The sequence below is a fragment of the Protopterus annectens genome, chromosome 9.part0 (genome assembly GCF_019279795.1).
Source record: "Protopterus annectens isolate FY-2018-M chromosome 9.part0, PAN1.0, whole genome shotgun sequence".
In the NCBI taxonomy this organism is placed as follows: Eukaryota; Metazoa; Chordata; order Ceratodontiformes; family Protopteridae; genus Protopterus; species Protopterus annectens.
In genome coordinates, this window is record NC_056743.1 from 898,387,253 (window position 1) to 898,411,567 (window position 24,315).

Genomic DNA, 24,315 nt, shown 5'->3' on the forward strand with positions numbered 1-24,315 from the left:
CCAGGGTGGTCTCATGGAAGGATATTCCAGCGTATGGGAGAACATGCAGGAATTTGCTCCATTATAAAAAAATGGAAGCCAGAAATTCTAAAGTTGTCAGAATGGGCACTGAAAGGGGTCTAGATTTCTCTCATTAGCCTACACAAAGAGAATCGTTTCAATTTGTCCTTGCATATATTCCAAAAGAATTGGCAACAATGATAAAAAAGAAAAAAAAATCTACTACTCAAAACTGCAGTTTAATCATGCTTAAAACTCCAAGAATTGAGAAATTCTGTCACATCATTACCCTAGAATCTGAACCCTAGAACAAAAAAACAACCCATGTCCACATCCTGACAAACTTTCTCAAGAAACAGCCTCTCCAACTCTTTCTTTACAACTTCTACAGCTGATATTACTGCTGGCTTTCCCAGTGCTAAAGGGAGCATAAGGGACACCGCTCCACTAAAACCTTCTACTACCTTCCTTATCATTTCATACTCACCCATGAGCCCTACACCCCCTCTACTCCCAACTTCACTCTTAATCCCAACTTCTATCACAACTATAAAAAGACTACTCCTGAAGCTCAAACACGTCTCCAATGCACTTGACAAAATACCCCTCAAACTTCTAAAGCTTGCTGCAGATGCTGTTGCATTCCCTATAAGTGTCTTTACTAACAGGTCGATTCAGGAATCCTATGTGCCCAAAATATTGGAAGAAAGTATTCATTCTTCCTCTTTATAAACGCAGCAAAAGCACTGATATCACCAACTATCATCCAGTCACTATTCTTTCTCATTTCTCCAAGGTCTTGGAAAAGTGCATTCACATTCAGCTGATGCACTATCTTCTCCAAAACAATCTCCTGTTTCCCACACAGCATGCCTTCAGACCTGGCCATAGTACAATAACTACCCTTATAGCTTTCTTGGACATTGTTAACACAGCATGGGATGCTGAGAAATGGTCTCTACCCTTTTCTTAGATCTATCAAAGGCTTTTGACAGAGTTTCCTATCCTCTACTTCTATTACAACTCTCTAACATTGGACTTTCCCCCACCACCCTCCACTGGTTTTCAGGTTATCTAAAAGACAAGGAACAAGCTGCAAATGACAAAACTCTCGCTCTCATTACCTTAACACCTCTACTGGAGTTCCTCAAGGCTCCATCCTTGGTCCACTCCTATTTAGCATTTTCATTAATAACTTCCATTCTTCTATGACCCAAGCATCTCTCATTCAATATGGAGACGACTCAACTACTGTATGTTCGGCTGACACCATTTCTGAACTTCAAATCAAAACTCCAAAAGCCTTATTCACTACCAAATACTGGATGCATAATAACCACCTAGCCCTTAATCCTAATAAATCCAAGACCTTTTTATTCACCCTTAAGAAATCAACCCTGTTAAACAAAACCATGTTCAATATCTATTTTCAAAGCAAGGCACAAACAGAACTTTAGCCACACTAAACTACTAGGAGTCACCATAGGTGAACACCTAAAATCTGATATTCACTTACAACACAACATCCATAAAACCCATCAGAAAATAGGAATCCTCTGTAGGCACAACCACTTCTTCAGTCCCTCCACTAAACAAACCCTTGCCTCCACCTACCTACTCCTTTCTCTCATACATGGCACCCCTCTACTTACCAAACTTCAAACTACACTGAAGACCAAGCTCAAGACTTGTTATAATAAAATTGTCAAATTTGCAACTAATTCCAAAAACTTCAACCATAACTGTACCAGTCTACACTCCCTAAAATGGCTGGAACTACCAAACTATCTCACCTATCTGCAACTTAACTATAGCACACAAAATTATCTTTAAACCTTCAGATTGTCCCCCAACTTCAGTTTTCACTTACCTCCCAAAGAGGCCTCGCAGATCTGGGAATCAGCAACTTCTGAAGGGGGTGATGGGGGAAAGTTCAATGTTGGAGTGTTGTAATAGTAGTAGAGGGTGGGAAACTGTATCAAAAGCCTTTGATCTAAGAAAAGGATGGAGACTATTTTCCCAGCATCTGTTAACAGTATCCAAGAAAACTATAAGGGCAATTATTGTACTATGGCCAGGTCTGAAGACATGTTGTGTGGGAACCAACACTTTCTCCTGGCCAGGTTCTTTACTCCTACTCTTTAGCCAAAAATTGGAATGCTCTACCTTTAGCCATTAGATTAACTCAGAATCCTACAAGTTTCAAAACCTCTTTACGCAAACACGTACCTTCCATTTGGATCTGTACTTCCACACAGCCACCTTACAATATCTAAGTCTAGAGATATATTTCTACTTTTATACCATGTTTACCAAAATTCCTCTCTGCTCTAACTACCTCAGAAATTGTTGTAATGTCACTTCTATTTGTTTTTGCCACTGGATTGCTAATTGTCTTACATTTTAGCAAACTGTCTGTCAGCAAGTACATTAGGATAAACCATTTTTTTCATCTTACCTTTAAGCATCCTTGTGACTACCACTTGCTATAAAACCTGCTGGAAAGCACTAGGAAGTCAAACTGATACAAGCAATCAACTCTCCTTGTTAATAAGGAGGAATTAATCGTAGGCACTAAACAGCCTATAATTGCAAAGTGCCTTGCTAAGGTAAGGGAAAACAGCTCTTGTACTCTTGAGATGCACTTACATAGCCAAAATGGAAGCAAAGCTCTCTCAAACCAAGATTGTGCTAGACAGTCAAGAGGAGAAGGTTAACACCTGTGCTACACCTCAAGCAACACATAGCCCTTCTAAACCCACATCACCAACACCCACACATAACAACACTAAACCCACATATGTGGAGGCCCTTAACAGTAAAGTACAGTTGTGTACACTTACCATAAATGTAGATGTTCGAGTGTATTCACTGTTGCAGTCATTACATTTGGGTAATCTACCGGCAGGTTGCCCTCAGTCGGCCTGAATTTCAAAGTCTTAGGTCCTGCATCGGTTGCTGTCTTCCCCTCCACGATGTCAGGTCGTCAGGGGTATAAAACATGCAGCTGACGCCATTTTCTTTAGTTTTTCTTGCCCCCGATGTCAGGTGCCCCCAAAAAAGGTAGCAATATTATACACATATATATATGTATATAAATACATAGGTTCATAGGTTAGTACTAGGCTAACTGGCCTTGTGAACCATTTTAAGCCTAGCCAATTATCCCTTGTGAGATTCAAACCCTGCACCTTGTGTTTGTAAGGCAAACGCCTTAACCATTAGGCCATGCATTAATATAAACTTTACCTTCATCTGTAAGCAAATACACCACATAGGTTGTAGAAGATAGTGAAGGAAAGATAAACTTCAGAATGACAGGGGGATGACGGGAGGGTAACCTGGACTGCAACAGTGAATACACTTGAACATCTACATTTATGGTAAGTGTACACAACTGCACTATGTTCATCGTGTTTCACTGTTGCAGTCATTTCATTTGGGTAGAATCCCAAAACTATGGTTGGGAGGCTGGAGCTAAACAGCATTAGGTGCGGCTATAAGGCCCTACAGAACTGCAGTGGCAAAGCCTGCCCTGGACTTAGAGTAGAGAGGCAAATGGTAATGCTTTGTAAAGGTGTGAATAGAACTCCAAGTATCAGCCTCTAGAATGTCTTTGGTTGGTACTCCTCTGAAAAAGGCTGCTGAAGTAGCTACAGCTCTGGTGGAATGAGACCTAATGCCCTTGGGCACAGGTTTACCATGGTGTAAGTAGCAGAAACGGATGCAGTGGCTTATCCACTTTGAAATTGTATGTTTTGAAATAGCCTTTCCTTCTGATCCTGCAGCATATGACACTAGTAATTGCTCAGTTTTTCTTAGAGCTTTAGTCCTGCTCAAGTAGAATCTTAGCTGTCTGTGAACATCCAAGGAATGCAGAATTCCCTCCCCTTTGTTCTGCGGATTTAGATAAAAGGTTGGCAGATGAATTGTTTGGTTAAGAGCCACAGTGAAAACCACCTTAGGCATAAAAGTAGGATTTGTCCTCAGAGACACCATGTCCGGGTAAAATATGATAAAAGGCTCTACAGCCATGAGGGCCTGTAGCTCTGAAACTCTTCTTGCTGAAGTAATTGCTAGTAGCAGAACTGTCTTCCATGATAAGAACTTTATATCAGCGGTAGCAGCTGGTACAAATGGAGGAAGGGTGAGTTTTTCCAACACATAATTGAGGTCCCACGCAGGTAATGGTGATCTTCTAGGGGGCCCTTATATTTCTGGCTTCTCTAAGATACTGCTTTAGTAACGGATGAGAAAATATTGGTGGCTCTGTGTTGTAATGAGCCGAAATGGCAGAGGCATGGATTTTGATTGATGAGAAAGATAGGCCTTTGTCAAGCATCTCAGTTAAGTATTGTCATATCTGTGGAATATTTGGTTCTGCTGTATCAGTTCCTTGTGCTTGATTCCAAGCACAGAATCTCTTCCATTTGTCAGCATAGATTTTCTAGTACTAGGCCTTCTGGCTTCCAAAATGAGATCCATCACAGATTTACTGAGAGGTGTTGTTTGTATGATTACATGATTAGACATGCTGCCAGGTTTAGAGTCTGTAGTTGATTGTGCACGATCTGATTGTTTTGCTGGGACAGTAGTTGTGGTGTTTGAGGCAAGGTCCAAGCTGGGTATTGAGACAAGTTCCTTAGGATTGGGTACCAGTATTGGCGGGGCCCGTCCAGGGCAATTAATGTAATCTTTGGCTTCTCTTGTCTGACTTTTAGGAGGACCTTGGGTAGAACAGGCAGAGGAGGAAAGGCGTAAACTGATAGGTTTTTCCAACTGAAGGATAGGGCGTCCACTTTCCATGCTTGTTTGTGATAAGTCCTTGTGCAGAATCTTTTCAATTGATAATTTTGAAGAGAGGCAAATAGATCTATGTCTGGGCTCTCCCATTTCTCTGTTATCATGCTGAAGACTTGTGGATTTAGTTTCCACTCGTGAGGATCCATAAGGTTTCTGCTTAAATCGTCTGCCAGAGTGTTTTGTTTTCCTGGCAAGAATTGAGCTTGAAGATGTATTTGGTAGGTCAAAGCTGTGTCCCACAGTGCAATGGCTAATCTGCAAAGGGGGTATGAATGTGTGCCCCCTTGCTTGTTTATATATCACATGACTGTGGTGTTATCCGTCTTTATCAGTAGTTGTCCTGGATGAAGTAAGTCCTTGAAGACTGTTAGGGCATTTTGAACAGCTAGCATCTCTTTCTGGTTGATATGTAGATGCATTTGTTTTGGTGGCCATATGCCCTGAATGCATCTTCCTGCCATGTGGACCCCCAGGCATAATCTGATGAGTCTGTTAAGGTTTGGCTGGCAGGGCGTAGAGTGAAGGGCCGTCCCATGTTTTGGTGACAGGCCTTTGCCCACCATAGAAAATCCTGTTGCAGGCAGTGAATGAGAGGAATCATTGTTTCCAGACTGTGTGAATGTTGACTACATAAACTTTTTAGGCACCATTGACGTTTCCTCATATGCAGTCTTGCATATGGAATTAGTAGGATGCAGGATGCCAATAAATCCAGAGCCTGCAGAATTTGTCTTGCAGAACACTGGGTTTTTGTTGCCATCAGTTTGAAGTGAGTAGTCAGTTGCCTTTGTTTGGTGTAAGGTAAGCCATCTGGGCAGTTGTATTCAAGCTTGCACCCAGGAATGTTATCTTTTGAGAGGGTACCAGTTGTGATTTCTTTTCGTTTATTGTGTACCCTAGGCATGTTAGAAGCCTTTTCACAAACGCCAGGTGTCAAAGAAGTGTGTCCTTGTTCTCTGCTTGAGTGAGACAGTCGTCCAAGTAAGGATACATTTGTATACTTCTTTGTCTGCAAAATGCAATTACTGGTGCCAAGCACTTTGTAAAGACCCTGAGCGCAGTAGATAAGCCAAAGGGCAGTGCAGAGAATCAGTAATGCATTAAGCCAGCCTTGAATCTGCGGTATCTTCTGCACGACTTTCTTATTGGGACATGCAGGTATGCCTCTTTTAGGTCTAATGTCACCAGCCAAGCATTCTTGCCCAGCATGGGCAGAAGCTGCTGCAAAGTCAGCATTTTGAATTTTGGAATGTCCAGGTATGTGTTCAAAATTGATAAATCCAGTATTGGCCGTTAGGCCTTGTCCTTTCTGGGTACCAAGAACAGTCTTGAGTAAAAACCTTGTCCTTTTTCCTGTTCTGGTATTGGTTGAATGGCCCCCATACCCATGAGGGACGTGACCTCTTTCTGGGCAGATCTGGCCAACCGTTTGCAATTGGCAGAGTGTGGAAATGGAATATGTATCCCTGTGATACTATGTTTAGTACCCACTTGTCCTGGGTTATTAACTGCCAATTTTGAGCAAAAAGTGCTAATTTTCCCCCTAAGGGTGCTGTGAAAAGATAAGTGCTTGCTGTAGGCAGAGGGAAGTCATTGGGGCTGTTTTCTGTAGGTTTGCGCTTTATCTCCCCCTGATTTGGAGGTAGATGCGCCCTATTGCTTTGACCTGTATGAATCTTGCGCCTGGTATCTGGAACCCTTTGGGCGTCTGGATTTGTCCCTTTGAGCTCTGTCTGACACAGGAAAGGACCAATTTTTTGTAGGCCAGTGTCTACTGAATCTTGGTGGCTGCACTTTTAAGAAGTCTTTAACAGTTTGCATAGACTTAGCTTTGTCTTCCATTTTCTTTAAAACCTCTTCTGCTTAATACCAAACAGAGAATCATGCTGTAAAGGTGCATCTAGCAATTTAGCTTTAACATGATCAGGCAAATTTTGTTCCTTTAACCAGGCATGCCTCCTAATCACAGATCCAGTAACAGCGGCCCTGCAGGAGGCCTCTACGGAATCAAAACCACATTGCAAAGTATGCTTTCCAACTTGTTCAGCTGCATGCAATAATTCCTGCAATTCTTTATTTTCTGCACATTCTGAAATCAACATTTTCTGTTTCGGCAATCCCATAACATGTTGTTGGTGCTTAAGCATATGAAACTGACAGTTTAAGGCCCTGATTGCCAAGGTTGCAGATGTATAAACCTTTTTCCTAATCTGTCTAGTGCCCTTGAATCTCTGAAAGAGGGGGTAGGGTTTTTTGCTGTTGAGGCCTTAACTCCCTTTGGACCCTGTGAAATAGTTTCAGGATCAGCAGCAGGGTTTCTAAATAAAAGTTTATGAGTCAGGGACCCTGTAATATCTGTCAGGATTACTGCGTGCAGGAGATAAGGAGTCAGGGGTCAAGCTTGACTCCAAAAACACATCATCCATAATGTCTAAAACAGGGGGAATGGCTAAAGGCTTGTGCTGAGAGAGAAGAAGGAAATCTCTGAGCCTCTTTTTTGATTCTGAGTAGTGACTCTCCCAGTGAAAATGCTCCCTCAAAGTATGCAAGGTTTCTCCAAATGAATAATCCTCTGGAAAAGATGCAGATGGAATAGACTCCTCAGCATCAGAATCCTCATAGGGAGGTATAGAGAATTCCTGATCAAAAGAGGAATCAGAAGAAATAGAAACCTGATCTGAAGATTCATAATCAGTGTCTTGCCTAGGCCTCTTATCTGGTGGGGGATGGGTACCCCTGATCAAGGTAATAAGGTCTTCAGCCATTTTGATCATCTGTTTTTTAGGCATAGAGGCCTATGCACATGGCTCAGGCGTCGATTTTTTAGTTTTAGAAGTTGTCTTTGTCTTTGGTTTTGCAGCTGTCGTCGGTTTGATATATAAATGTTGAGGTCTGAATACACCCTCAGAAGTCAGTGCCTGCTCAGCGGCTCTGGACCCATCCAAGGGAGATGCATCCGTCGGTCCACTACCTTGAGTATCTTGCGGCATGCCGGACTCCACATGGGTGTTGGTAGAGGCCTGCGACTCGAAGGTAGCGAGTATCAGGGGCTGTGAAAGCGCCTCACTGAGTACCGGCGAACCGGCGACTGGCTTAAGAGAAGCTTTGTCATCGGTTTTGGATCTCGACTGCCTTTCTCTGTCATTTTCTTTGCGTTTTTTATGTACTCTGGTAGTTGGATTGCTATCCGATGACATTTCTGGGTAGTTAAATCTGTTTCCAAAATACTTTGATGCAAAAATATACCGATGCTTAATAGTGCGTTGGGTAAATCTAGCACAAAACCGACAGCCAGGCACATTGTGATCAGGGTCTAGGCAAGGAATATAGTATAAATGGAAATCCTTATGAGATATTTGCTTCCCACAAGTAATACAATTATTAACTTTTTCTGACATCAGTAAAAAGAAAGAAAAAAGTTTCCCCAACGGGGTACTTAGCTTTAGTGAAGACTTTGGTTCTGAAACTCGAATACGAAAATTTCAGGAGTCGGCCGACCAGCACTTGCGAACTGCTTCTGCTTCGGGCATCGGCTGCATGTTTTATATCCCTGACGACCTGATGTCATGGAAAAGAAGACAGCAACTGACGCAGGACACAAGACTTTGGAATTCAGGCCGACTGAGGGCAACCTGCCAGCAGATTAACCAAATGTAATGACTGCAACAGTGAAACACGAAGAACATCCAGCCCAAATAACAAGGACCTCCGAAGCTGAAACACAAACAAACACCAATCACAGCCAAAATGTCACATAGCTCACAACACCAGTGTGCCACCCAACAACAGCCCCTAAGGCAAGACAACTTACCCAACACTTTAGTCATAGGTGACTCTCTAGTCAGACACACTGATGTCCCACTCACCAGGCTGAACAAAGAGAAAATTACAGTCAGCTGCCTGTCGGGTGCCAAGATCCGCCACATAATGCACGCACTCAAGTCACTCCACAAGTACAAATATGACTCTGTCACTGTCCATGTTGGAGTGAATGACTTGAGACATACCTCCCTGGACTACATGAAAAGAGACATGGAAGAGCTCTCGGATCATGTGGCCCAGGCAGGTATGACCCTAGCCCTGAGTAGCATCCTGCCTTTGCCCAGAATGATACCACAGTATAAGGACAAAATGATTAACTTCAACAATTGGCTAAGCTTCTGGTGTCATTCAAAGGGGATCCAGTATCTGTCTGCCTGGGATGATATGATCGACAGACCACGATGCTTTGCCAGAGAAGGCCTGCACCTGTCACCCCTGGGATTCAGGTTACTGGATAAGGCTCTTGCCACCCCTATAGTGTCTTTTTAGGCAAAGTTCAAAGGAAAAAACCACCACCGTATCAGGTACAAGCATGCAAATCTGAAGGTAATGCTATAAGTCTAAACCTCAAAATGCATGATATTTGTGCAGTAACTGACACCTGGTTCAAGGTTCCAGAGAGCACCCCTGCAATACCATGCTACAACTCTTACCACACTTTTCGTCCACCAAACTAGGACCAAAACACTAAAGGTGGAGGAGTGTCCATATTCACTAAGGATATTCACAACACCAGGCTAGATGCCCAACAGAATTTGTCTGAAATTCTCCAGGTGCAACTAACACTAGGTAAGACTGCAATCCAAATTATAGCTTGCTAAAGATCCCCCACCATGTCCCAAGATTCTCACTACACCTTTCTAAACATACTGGAAAATATTAAGATATAACCAAGCAATCTAATACTGGGTGACTTCAACTATCCTGCCATTAACAGGGAAAACTACTCGTGTACCAACACCTTTGCCCAACGGTTCTTGGAATTCATAAATTCTAATGTCTTGGATCAACTAATACTTGTTCCCACCAGGGGCTCCAATATCCTAGACCTGGTCATTACCAACATGGGAAATTGATGCTCCACACCAATGGTCACATCCTCGTTGGTCAGGAGTGGCCATAGGTTATTCACCCTTGACATCCACATCCCATCCCCACTCCCCAGTAAGGAAACCTCCGTAAAAACCTTCTCTAATGCCAACTTCATGCTACTCAAGTCAGAAGTAACAAACTTCATGACACCCATGCAGACGGGAACTAAAAGTTCAACTGCTGAATCCTACACTAAGGCACTGTACGAGCACATCCACTCGTGCATGAATTGTGTCATCCCCAATAGAACCAAGATGCTCTCCTCCCAAAAAAGGAAGTCAATCTGGTGGTCCCTTGCCATAAACAAACTTTACAACAAAAGGAAGAAACTGTTGCAGAAAAGAAGAAAATCCCAGGATGCAAAAAACTCCCTTACTAGCCCCAGTAAGAAGCTGAGATCCCTCATAAAATCCTCCAAAGCTAGTTACAAAAATAAAATTGCCAAAGATTCCAAAGACAACCACAAGGCATTCTATATCTATGTCAAGAATCTAAATGGCAATGCTCAGATCTGCTCTGAGCTACAACAGAATGGCATTAAATATACTGTTCCCAAGGATACTGCCAATATCCTGGCAGATCGATTCAGTGCAAACTTTACCCCCTCTCACCCCCCTAAAGGGTCCATCTCAATACCGAAAGACTGCCAAATTCCGATAATAATGGCCACAGAGGTAAAAAACACACTCTCCAAAGCTAAGAATACAGCATCCATGGGACCAGACGACATCCCTGGCTGTGTACTACATGAACTACAAAATGAACTGGCACCTCACCTAAGTGTCATGTTTAATCATAGAATCACCTCAGGCTTCGTGCCCACTGAGTGGCGCACAGCTACAGTTATCCCACTCCACAAGAGGGGATCCACCTTGGATCCCAGGAACTACCGCCCCATCAGTCTGACAAGCCTGATCTGCAAGGCCATGGAACGTATTATCACGGAACTTATAAACAAAGACATTGGCAACCTTCAAACACTGGACCCCACGCAGTTTGGGTTTGTGAAGGGCCGATCTTGTCTCCTGAACCTGATTGACTTTTTCGAATCAGTCTCCAGAGCCATGGGCAAGAGTAAGGTGGTCCACACAGCCTATCTGGACCTCGCCAAGGCCTTCAACACCATCCCCCACTCTGGAATCATAGATAAACTTAAAAAGCTGGGCATTAATCCCTACGTCACTCGATGGGTTGCCAACTGGCTTACTGACAGAACCCACACTGTAAAAGTAGCCAACTACAAATCCAGCTCCAGACAAGTGGAGTACCTCAGGGTTCAGTCCTTGAACCGCTCTTGTTTGGCATCTACTTCTCTGAAGTACAGGCCAACACTAAGGGACTCTGGCTAACAAGGTTCGCAGGTGACTGCAAACTGGGACCCATTATTGAATCCCCAAATGATGTGGATATTCTACAAAAAGGCCTTACAGAAATAGATGCTTGGTGTCAGAGCCATGGGCTCAAGCTCAATGCCAGAAATGTATAGTTATCCCCTTTGGGAAAAAACATATACCCGTGAATTACCACACAGGTGGCAGTACACTAAACACTGAAAGTGTGATAAGAGACTTAGGGACACAGGTGGACAGTGGTCTCACCTTCGATAACCACATTGCCACAAATGTCACGAAATTCTTCTATGTGGCAAATCTCATCACTAAGGGCTTTTCATCCAGGAAAAAAATGATGTTATTGTCCCACTGTACTCATCCCTCACTCGATGGGTTGCCAACTGGCTTACTGACAGAACCCACACTGTAAAAGTAGCCAACTCCAAATCCAGCTCCAGACAAGTGGAGTACCTCAGGCTTCAGTGCTTGGACCGCTCTTGTTTGGCATCTACTTCTCTGAAGTACAGGCCAACACTAAGGGACTCTGGCGAACAAAGCTCACAGGTGACTGCAAACTGGGACCCTTTATTGAATCCCCAAATGATGTGGATATTCTACAAAAGGGCCTTACAGAAAGAGACGCTTGGTGTCAGAGCCATGGGCTCAAGCTCAATGCCAGAAATGTATAGTTATCCCCTTTGGGAAAAAACATATACCCGTGAATTACCACATAGGTGGCAGTACACTAAACACTGAAAGTGTGATAAGAGACTTAGGGACACAGGTGGACAGTGGTCTCACCTTCAATAACCACATCGCCACAACAGTCAGGAAATTCTTTTATGTGGCAAATCTCATCACTAAGGGCTTTTCATCCAGAAAACATTATGTCATTGTCCCACTGTACTCATCCCTCATTAGATCCATTACAGAATACAATGCACCGTTTATACCTCTCAAGACATCTGCAACAAGTGGAAAGGCCGCAGAAATACCTCACTAAAAGAAACACAGGCCTAAAGCAGATGCCCTATGCTGACCGTCTAAAAAAACACTACTTATACTCTTTCGCATATCGTCTACTCAGAGGCGATCTCTGCTTAAAATACAAGGTCATGTCAAACCCAGAGCTGATGGACATGCCACACTTAAAAGAAATCCCAATCCCTCAGAGACACATGCACCAGGGATCTAAACCTTGTCATCACAATGAACAAAACATGCTGGAGGGACAGGTTCCTGACCCAGAGACTCCCCAGACTCTGGAATAGACTACCCATACATGTCAAGCAGAGCACCTTTTTGGCCCTCTTCAAACGGAACCTTGATTGCACGGGAGACAGGAAATTCACCCCGGGGATCAGGTCAGTCGCCCTGCTTATTAGGGTTCCAGGGAAGTAAATACTTTGGGAAGAAATAGCCAAGGAATTGTTATGGTTAGACTTGTATAGGCCCTAGGGCCGACAGCCTAGTACCAACATATGAACTCATTATGAATCCATTACCAATGTATAAATTTCTACTTTTATTCATGCACTGAGGAGCTTTTCTCCCTGGGCCTCTACTGAAAATGGGACTTTCCCGGTAAACAAACTGCAAATAAATATATTCTTAGTGGAGATTTTCTGAGAAAAAGGAAGGATGTGTAAAACCTGGGAAGATTGCCTGGACAGTCTAGCCTTTAATGGAAGTGAATAAACCATGTGGTTAAACTGAGGGCTTGTATGTCTAAGTGAGGTAATCTGTAGAGGTGAGACAGAAAATCTGGAAGGGGATGTAGAACTCAAGAAGGGTACAACAGATGTGGCCAGAGCAATAGGAACCACACTTGCCACGGTCAGAAGAGGGCAATGAGGATCACCTCGCTCTTCTGTTGATGAGCTTTCTATAAAAACTTTGATACAAGATATGTGGAAAGGTAGGCATAAAGGAGTCCAGGGAGCCAGTCATTGATCAGAGCATCCATCTGTGCCTCTCCCTCTGCGGGCATTAGGGCAAAGAACCTGCTGCATTTGGAATTGTGGAAAGAGGCAAACAGGTCCCAGCACTGATTGCCCCATTGGCAAAAAATCTGCCGAAGAAGATCTCTCGTGAGGCATGAGAATAGATCTGCTTAGCCTGTTTAAAAAAAAAAAAAAAAAACATTTTAACAAGAAACATCTTTATTAAATCATCACTGTTTATGACATAGGCAATCATACATTTATATAAATGAAAACAAATGTCCGTTAAAACATTAGACTTTCCCAGAATGTGCACTGCTAAAAGAAAGCAGTTGGAAGACTTGATTATCCAGTGTCACACTCTCATTGCCTCCCGACACAAGGAGTAAAACTGGGTTCCTCCCATTTGATGTACCAGACCACTGACATATCTGTCTGAATAGTAATTGTCTCTTCAGGTAAGATGCCTTGAAAAGCCTATAAAGCTAGGAGGACTGCCCTCATCTCTAGGATGTTAACGTGAAGGCTAGCCTCTAAGGGGGACTACGTGCCTTGAACTGTCTTGTTGCAGGTAATGCCCCCCACATCCCAGCTGGGAAGCATCAATGGTCACTGTGGCCTTGGGCATTTGGAGAACAAAGGGGCAGCCCTACAAAATATCTGCTGGATAGATCCACCAGGATACATAATGTGAGCAGATCTTTGTGATTTGAATAGCAGATGTTATGGGATGTTGTCTCATGGACCAGAAACTGCAAGAGTTCACTGCAGTACTCTCATGTAGTACCTCGCTAAGGGTAGAAGAGTTATGGAGGCTGCCATTGATCCCAGAAGCTGAAGTACCAGCCTGGCTGGTGGTGACTGAATAGATGGTAGATTTTTCACCTGAAGTCGAAATTTGGGCAATCTGGACTGAGGAAACAGAACTACTTGAGAACCTGTAACCAAATGAGCCCCTGTGAACTCCAGGGTTCAGAACAGTAGAAGATGGATTTGTCATAGTTGACTGTGATGCCCAGGTGAAGACAAATGAAGCAGGTAGTCCCTGGCACATGTCAGATGCCTAATGGGAGCTGTGAGGAGCCAGTCATTGAAGTACAGAAACATCTGGAATCCCAGCAATCTCAGGTGAGCTGCAACCACTGCCATACCTATGGTGAACACCCAGGGGCAGGACAGGCCCCTGAATTGAAAGTGACTGGCTCCCAGCTGGAAAATAAACATATCACTTGGACTGTCTTGTCTGTTTTTATGTGACAGTATGCATCTTGGAGATCTATTGAGTAGATCCAATTACCTTTCCTGAAAATAGGGAGAATGGACTGAGCCACGACTATTTGGAACTTGGGAGTGTTTGACAAACCGGTTTAAGTGGTTTAGGCCCAATATTAACCTGACGTTCCCAGTCTTCTTTGGCACCAAAAAGAATCCTGAATAAGTTCCAAATCCTCGTTTGGCTGGGGGGACCTCTTGATGTTTCTTTCTTAGCATCTTTTCGATCTCTGAGGCTGCTTCCTTCCTCTAAATAGGATGGAACATTGGGAATTTTTAGTAGGTGAATGGGTGGGAAAGGAAAAAGGAAATGTAATAACTCCTGGTGGTAATTACTCTCTGTACTTAGAAATCTTTGGTGATGTATGTCCAAGGCTTCCAAGTAAGAAGACAACCGCCCCTGATTGCCTTCAGAGTGCACAAAGTTGGGCAACCATTCAGGGGTGATGGAGAGGCTTCTCAGTAAAGAGACATCTGAAGCTTTGGTTTTGCACTCCCTCACCATGTAAGTGACATTTGCCATTAGAGTTACCCACCTCTGCTACAGGGGGATCTAGTTGCATGCAAGTCCTGAGAGAACCCTTGCGATTTCTGGAACCACATCTTTCTACCCCTTTTCTGGTTTACTGAAAAGGTCTTTTGAGGGGCATAAAAACATATCCCTATGGTAGACAGGTTTTCCTATTCTGTTCACTCCTGGAGAACGTCTCTATCTTTGAGTCCCGAATCTGTCCAATGCCATAGACTCTCTGTTAGGAGTATAGACAGAGACTTTCTTCAGCAAGTTCCTTTTTGGAGGCTGTGGCAACCATCATGACTTGAGTTGGGGAACCGCTGCTCCAATGGGCATGGTCTTTAGGTACAACTAAGTACTTGCCTGTTTTTTTTTTCTTTGAATGGGCCCTGTTGTATTGGGATCCTTCCATGACCACCAGGAAATGATGTCCATAATTTCATCTTCTGGGGTACCACACAGGATATAGCTTAACTGGTTCCCAGAGTCTCAAGAAACACTGACTCCTCCCAGGAAGGGGCCATGGAAGACCAACCACCCGTCTGTCTCAGAAGATTGAGAATTTCTATGACTCAGATGTCCTGAAGGGGTGACTTGGGGGACCCCTCCCCTACAATGAAGTCAGTGTCTTCTGTTAAAGACTCCTGTGGGGAATCAATGTGCCTACTCTTGCATGTACATTTCTGGGAACTTCCTCAAACGGATGATCTGAGAAGGACCCAGAAGTGTGTAAAGATTCTTTCAAAATGACTGTCTTGAGGCTAAAATGGACTGGCTGCCCTGATGGGACAGAATCAGCAGATTCAGGACCCAGGGCAGACTGCTGTGGAGGGAGTGGACCTGAGGGGGTACAGATGTCCTGTCTCCAGTTCTGTAGACAGCTCTCTCCACCTCCTTGAATGCAGACACCAATAAAGACACCGTGACCACTGCAGTAGGAATCAAAGCCACCTACCTGGAGAAATCCAGGACCCTCTCATGACCCTGCCTCAATGCAGAGGTCAGAGCCAAACTGTCTAGTGCCGAGGCACTGAGGGGAAGGGATGGCTCTGAAAATCTCAGTGTCAACCCCCTACCCCCGGAACCCACACCAAAGCTACGGCTCCAAGATCCCTCTAGCTCCATAAAGGTTGGCATCGGCTGGATCAGAGAAAATACTGGGAGTCGACGAAGGCCAGGTATTCAGATCCAACCCAGATAATCCCAGAACTCTCAAACACTGAACCTCCAAAGCCAAAAGGCAGATCGGAGTGAGTAGGAGTCGCTAAAGGTATTTAGGCTGGTCTGAACTCATAGTTCCAATGGGAACCTGAGTTGAAAACTCCCAGCTGAATCTGGGTCCTAATAAACTTTCTCATCAACCTGCCCAGATCTGCTTCAGACAGGCTCCTCCCTCTTTAATTTCTACAAGTCATAGCTCTCAACCTTCCATCTCCAAAATGAGGAACACTCGCCTTCATAATGTGGAACAAATGGGCAAAATGTGGAACACATACTAATGACTTACTAACAACTTCAACTAGGAAGGTCATAGGAGGGTTAAAATATGCTGGTTTTACTCATAAAGAAGATCCTTTAATGAATTAATATAATTAATTTCTATTTACCATGGATTTCACTTAAAAAAATTCCTAACACTGAATGTGTGACAGACTCTTTCAATGTGGAACTTTGAGGAACATGAACTTTTTAAGACCCCAAATGAGGTACGTTCCTCGTAATGAGGTACACTTGAGAGGTATGCTACAAGTCTTTTGGGTTTCTAATACCATGACAGGAATGGACCCCATTCCTAAGTCAAAGTATGATTAAAATTCATGAAATTAGCATTGTTTCAATATTTGATGTTAGCCAGAAGTGCTCTTCACAGCACCCGGGATATGCCCAGTACTGACTCCTGCAATTCATACAGAGTTACATGTACTAGTAACATATCTACGTATGACTGTAAAATCTTTTTTTATAAGACCAGTTGCTCCTACTATACTGGAACTGAGTATCCTTCTTTCACACTACCCTCATTTCTGCCTGCAAATCCAGGTATTTTATGACTATGTGTCTCTCTGTACACAAGACACTGTAGTAACTGGGTGTGGTATATTTCAATGATCAGTGCTACTTTTGTCTTATTTTCATTATGTGTCTCTCTGTACACAAGACACTGTAGTAACTGGGTGTGGTATATTTCAATGATCAATGCTACTTTTGTCTTATTTTCATGGAGTACTACATTTGATTTTCTTGCATCTACTTTTTGAACTGTTGGCAATGGGTGATCCCACGTGATATAAACTTTGTGATTTTCTGTAATGTTTTGTGGCTCACATTTCCAATGTTTCTCAGCTACTTCAGTGTTATAATGTTTGCACAATCCCCAGTGCACCAGTCTTGCCATATTATTACGCCTTTCAGTATACAGTCCTTCTGCCACTAGTACATCACAGCCAGCAAAATGTGCAACTCTTTCTAACTCTGTTTTACAAAACCTACATTTGGCTGTTTCTCCCACATGTTCAATGGACTTTATAAACCAACATGCATAGTCCACTATCTTGGGGCACCAATATTTACCTTTCATCTTTTAGTTTAAACTCACCCCTCCTTACTATTCCTGCATTTGATCCTAATCAACATGAAGTTGTTCCAAGAGTTTTCTATACTTGCAACTATATTTATGCATTTTCCAAATTTCTTGCCTTCTCATCTGACCCTTCACCTTATATTCTCTCTCTTGACTTTTTGGCAAATTCAGTTGCTGCCTGTTTTTTCTCTACTTTGGGTTTGATTTCCATTCCTGCTAGACATTGATATGCTCCTGCTAAACTAAGCAGGGAAGTCATCTTAGATTTATTTTCCTCATGTTTTAAAACTTTCACTATATTTGGGTCTTGGGAGGTCAGCAGATATGTATGCAGTCCTATGGCTGCAGACCTACATGTAATCAATTTCAAGGTCATTACTTCCTTTAGAATGGGGAAGAGCTAGTCCTGGAGTACAATGATTTTTATAAATCATTTGATAAGCATGAAGCATCCTTCTTGGTTTCTTGTTCAACCAATCCAACACTTTTTGGGCTTAGTCAGTCACTCCAAACTAAGTTAGGACAGGGAGCTCAAACTAGTTTATAGCTTGGACTTTGTTCCCAGATGTCAGCACCATTTTCAGTATTAATTTTACTTTTCAAAAATACTCTTTACCAAGTTGTATTCACATTTGTTCATGTTTTATTGTTGACCCTTCAACAATTCCCAAATATTTATACACTCCCTCTTCCTCAGGTTCTTTTAAATCACATTCCTATCCCAGGCTGATGTTTTCTTGGTGGTGCAGCTTTTCTGCTTTAAAGGCTAATTTTGAACATTTTTCAATATCAAATGACATTCTTATATAATCTGAAAAAGTTTTGACCACCTGCAGTTGTGCTTTCGGTTCCTTGTCTGATGAACTATACAGTTTTAAATCATCCACAAAAAGATAAGTGTTTACACTTTGCTATTTTCTGGGAGGCAAATTGTTATCTTAACCTAATCTGTTAAGTAGACAGCTTAATGGGTTAAGGGCAAGACAAAAGACAGTCTCACACTGGAATATCCCACTTTGAATTTTTTTCACTGGAATAATAATTTGTCCTTTATCATGGTTTAACTGCAAAGTGGTTTGCCACTGTTTCAAGGGCGCTGTAATGTAATCACAATCAGTGTAGGGTGCATCTTACGCATTTCTAAGCACTCTTTTATCCATGAATGTGGGATACTGCTCCCACTTTTACTAATCTACACACCTCCCTCAAAACAAAACTTCAGTCTTGTTACTATAAAATCGCTAAATTTGCCTCTAGTGCATCTTACCGCACCCACCACTAAATTACCCTCAGAGAGCTTAACTGGCTAGCTAGAATTCCCTCATGATCTTGACTACCTGCAACTATTAGTCACACATAAAACTGACAGCTGTCTAGCCCTAAAATTCATTCTGTACATTTACATTTCCACCAGAAACCTCCAATCTAACAATAGACAACTAATAGACATACACAAGCCCAAAAGGGCAGGCGAGTGTCTTTATTCTTATGCCATAGCTAAACTATGGAACAACCTAAGAAATAATATCACCAGTATAGACAAACCCAAGAAGTTTAAACTTACACTAAAAAAACTACCTCTACAATTCCTGGAGCTGCCTTTGCTCAACCTAATATTTGTTTTTTCCCCCTCACTTTCCTATGTGTTAGTCCCTTCTCTCCTTTCCTTCCACCCACCTCTTGCATCCCCACTATCTCCACCAAACTCTTTGATAAGTCTGTTTTTTACCTCTCATTTTCAAATCCATAAAAGATACTTATGCGTCTGTTTTAGTGACCGTTACATACTTTGAAAAAATTTATCCAAATTTTAAAAGTATGTATGCATATTTCTCTATTTTATAGCGCTTGCTTTGATAACTTTGTAATGTCTTGAACTTGTGATGACACGTTAATTGTGACAATATCTTTATCGCTACTGTATTAAATTTACTGTTGGAGCTTTTCTCCCCAGGCCTCCACTGAAAATGGGTTTCTGACCCAGTCAGACTTTCCCGGTCACCAAATGTCAATCAATAAATAAAATAAATAATTACCTTTTTGTAGTCTATCCTTGCCATATTTAGATTATTCCTGTTTTTACAGTTCTCCAGTATGAGTTTATTTAGCAACAAGTGATCCTTTGTTCCACGTGACTTTATTTTGTTACCCTTTTGTTCTATTGCCATGATTGAGTTTTCTTCTAATTGACTATAAACTCTGTTGGCAACAATTCCAGTGTATAGTTTAGATGTTGTCGGAAGGCACGTTACTGGTCTATAATTTTTAGGACAGGCTCCTGGTAAATAAGAAGAATGAGGATGAAGACAGAGGTCTAGAACTCTATGTGGAGTTTCTTGCAGAAAAGGGGAATGAAGTCTCTAAGAAATCGGTTCATGAAAGAATCAAGGCTGCTTATGTGCTGGGGCGTTGTGTGAACACCAAAGCCAAATTCAAAGAGGTGGAGATATTGGATATCTTTAGGGCAGAGCCAAAGTTATGGCAGATCAAGGAGCTCATAAGACTGCTTCCTCTACCCTTGAGACTTTTCTTTTGATTTTTCTTTGGTTTTACTAACCTTTCTCCCCTTGAGATTTTTCTGCATGTTTAGCAGCTGAAGGGGTAAGCTCCAGATACTGCGGAAGAAGGCAGCAAAACCTTTCAAAATCAGTTTGTTCTCAAGTTCAGTCAAAGCCGAAAAATTGTCATGCATGACCTCAAGACGAGCAGCACACAGACAATATATGCACCCAGAGTGAGCATCTGGGTTGGATATTTTGTGCTCACACAAAAAAACATTTCTTAAAACCAACAAATTTGTCTGACTTCCTGAATGCAAAAACAACCCTGAAAGAAAAAAAAAACAAAACAAATACAAGCAACGCTGGAGAAGAGCAGGCAGAATACCAACAATGGTACCAATGTTACCAAAAATTTTCACAAACTTAGGAAAGAAAAATAGCAGCAATGGTACCTAATATTACTCTGACAAGCAAAGGAAAAAAAAGGGGAGAAGGGGCTAGGTCTAGGAGAAAAACAACCAAAACTAACAATAAATCTACTTTTAGTACTATGGGGGATGCTAGGAGGAAGAGAGAGAAAGAAATGAAAGGACACTGACAAAAGAGGGCAACCTCAAGCAAAAACTGACTTTTGTCCCAAAAACACTTGAGCTATGAAGAAACCATGCCTATTCGCTGGAAGCGGCAAACAAGAGAGAGGATTATGGGCATGGGAAGAGCTTGAGTGATGGATCCCAAGTCTAAGAAGTGGCTGAGGTCAGACTAGAAACCCAAAGGTTGAAGAACAGATGAAAAAGACATAATCAGATCTAAACCATCAAAGATAAACAGGACTTGTTGGCCATACAGGTTCATATTGCAACATATCTCCCACCTCTGTGAGACACCTCCACTATATGTCAAGCAGAGCAGTACCCATGTCTCATTCAAGGTAAACCTAGATAACTATATGAACAGTCTTCAAATTTTCCCCTGGTCTACTGTGGGTTACTGGATAGACTTGTAATTTTCTGCAAACTGACTGCCCAGTACTTAACTATGAATTTATAAACCTTTGTATAGAACAGCATTTAATATCTCCTGGGTCTACCTTATTTTATCGAGGTGCCATAATATCGAACCCCAATTTACTGACACTGAAAAAAATCAAAGCCCACTTCATTAAACCACTGGAGCTATGAAGATCTTCTCAGGAAAGTAACTTGTTGTACAAAGTGGTGAACTTCTCCCTTTTCCCAACTGTAGTGCGATCTCGGAGTTGGTATATTTAGTTAGGGGGTGTGTGGAGGCCATAGCCCCCCCACCTGGGTGGGTTAGGGATGGCGCTGTTTGGGTTTTCTTTCTTTCTGGGTAAGTGATAACATACCCTGGGAAGACCTTCCTAGTTCCGGTGGTTCGATGAAGTAGGCTTCAATATTTTCAGCATCAACAAAACGGGATTCAAATTATGGCAAAATTAGACAAAATAAGGCAAACTGTCTCCTTAGCTGCACTACACAGAGATCAAATATCAATGAAGTTGTTCTGCCTTTCATGCACCATATGAGATGAAATCTTTCAAAAGTGTATACGCACGGTTTTGTAATTACTAATGTAAATATGTATAAGGCAATATTAGATGGCTAGAGGCGTCACTAGGCTGATCCCAGAAAAACACTTGGATGTATTGTTAGAGTTAACTAAATGCTACAACTATTAATCATATAGCGCCACTTTGAAGGAGTGCTTCGTTTGTCTCTTATTCAGTATTCTTCACACTGCCAATGACCAAAAATAAGTGTGTCCCTCTTTTTATTATGGCATTACTTTGCAGGATGAACTTTTCTAGCATACTGCACTACAAACATTTATTTATTTATTTGCAGTCTGTTAACTGGGAAAGTCCACTAGGCCATATAGAGCCAATTTCAGTGAGGGCCTGGGGAGAAAAGCTCCTTATTACAATAAAAGAACAACAAAATAAAAGTTCTATACATATATTGGAAGGCAAAAAAGAAAAACAGCCAAATAAACTTATATACACTGGTAGCAAACCACTGGCTAACAAATATTGAAATACAAAAAAGAACAATCAAATAGAATTATATACATTGGTACATGAATATATATATAACCTCCCTGTTAAAATGGTTTCTGCTGCTGATATTTTTACACCACTTTAATTGGCCAGTGCAAGGGTCTATATTACATATTCGAAGTTTCAAAACTTCGAACACCATATGTTTGACAATGAGCAAAGTTTGAAATATCAAATATAAAATAAAAAAATTAAAAAAAAAAACTTACCTCAATGCTTTGAGCAGGGGGCAAGCCCCCCTGCACCCCCCACACACACCCTACTTAAATATACCAACTCCGAGATCACACTTCAGTGCAGAAAAGGGAAATTTTCCCATTCTGTGCCATACGGAGCCGTTGCTTTTCACCTTCAAACTTTTTAAAGTTCGATCATATGGTGTCGACCATATGACATTCGAACTTTAAAAAGTTCAAATAATTAATAGGGACCCCAGTGCTAGACTGCCTCCATCCTATAGAATTCCTGGTACAGTTAAGGTCTCTAGACATGTATACAATACTAAAAACATGTTTTGCCCGCTGTACAAAAGGATAACGACTTCCTTCTTCAGAGTGGTAGTTTCTGTCCTTATGCAACCCAGTATACCTACACTCCTTATTCACACTTCACACTGTGCACTGCTAGCTTGCATTCTAATGTTCTTCCTAGATCCTCTGGCATTTTAATTGTTTCTATTTTACATCACCTCATCTCTCCGCTACTTGATGTTTTTCTGCTTGCTTCCAGCATGCCATGTAGAGATAACGGTCAGCTACAGGAGTGGTTCTGATATGACGATGACTTCTGACATTCATTAAAGTACAGTACTTGTGAGACCAAAAGCCCCTTGACAAAACAGACACTTATGCTTACAAGGTTAAGTTTGGAAACCATTTTTGTTGTGCTTTAATAATTAAAAAACTTACCAACTGGAGCCTTCTGATTAGTGAAAAGCGCTGTGATGTTACTGCCATCCATATTTGCAATGCTGATATTGTCACCATCAGTCCAGTACAGTTTCCTATGAAAAATAAACCAAAGAGGAAAGCAAGACAGATCAATACTCTGTCATTTTAGATATCTTGTGACACTCACATGAATTAATTTCCAATGTTAGTTGCTTTGAGTGAAACTATCAGTAAGGGTTAATATCAGTGACAAGATGTGCCTTACTTTAATGTTCGACTGAGACAACCAGAAAAGATGGAGAGGATATTTCTTTCCCTTTTATTTGGCACTATCATTTAAATCCTTCTAAAATGTAGAATTATTAGTTGTATATGCACTATTAACTTCACAAAAGGAACATTTTGACTCTTTAATGCTAAGCCCCCTTCCCCCATTTAGCCTCTAAGTAATGTCAAATGCAACTAAGCCCTTGAGGAATCTGGATCCCAGCTGCTGGTACAAACTAAACAGGTGGCCAGTAGGGTTTCATAACACCACTGCTGGCTGATCACTTAATTAGCCACTACGTAGCTTCTTTATTCTCATTTCAGCCACCAAAGACTTCATAACCGTACAACTCGCAAGGCAAACAACAGTACAACCTGCATCACATGAGGAAACTTACTTGTTTGGTAGATTAAATACACTTTACATAAGCATTACATTACAGTCCATACAAAAGAATGTACATATAAAACTGGTCATGCAAACCAAATTCTCAAATGACAGGTCATTTAACTTTTAAGCATTCTAAAAGTATTATGTCATAATCAGCACATGTCAGTAGAACATATTTAATAAAGACAGTCTCTGACAGCCAGAAACACACACCCTATATCATATCTGCATACTAATCAAAAGAACCATCTCCTTTGAAAAACAGACAATCAAATAATATAGTCCTGTAACACTGAAAATTATTCCTTTTTGTTCAGGCTAACCCTGTGAAACAATTTTTATTTGGACTAGCAGCTACTTATTCTGGTGTCACCTTCCAACTTTTAGTTGAGTAGAAAAAAACTCTTCTAATACTTCCGCCGTGACTAAAAATGCAATATTGTTATTAATGTATCAATGTTAGCAATGCACTACCAACACATCGGCATCTGCTGAGTGTGCCCTCTAACATCTTACACCTGGAGCGGCTGCCCTCTTTGCCTAACCCTAGCTACAATTTACATTTCTAATGACCTAGTCATTTGTAAATGTACGCAAGCCTTTAAAATATTAGACGTCCTCAACAGAAGTAGTTGCAACTTCAGTTATACAGATACAACATTCTGTGTTTCAGAACTTCAGTCATCTGGTCTTCGATCATATGATGTTCAATGTTCTGAAACTTCGGTGATTTAAAGTAGACTCATACATACATACACACACACACACATTACTTTGAAAGGTATTACCAACCACGTCAGGTGTTGAGCTTAAGTGTAAAAACTCAGTACA

At 41.7% G+C, this 24,315-nt stretch overlaps 1 protein-coding gene across 1 annotated transcript in view; it reads right to left on the reverse strand.

Annotated features, from left to right (window-relative positions):
- LRP1 (LDL receptor related protein 1) overlaps window positions 1-24,315 on the reverse strand; it is a 2,772,300-nt gene that overhangs the window by 1,285,542 nt on the left and 1,462,443 nt on the right. Inside the window, exon 31 of the mRNA XM_044083629.1 lies at window positions 22,845-22,939. Within this exon, the coding sequence (XP_043939564.1) occupies window positions 22,845-22,939 (95 nt within the window). The remainder of the gene's footprint in view (window positions 1-22,844; window positions 22,940-24,315) is intronic.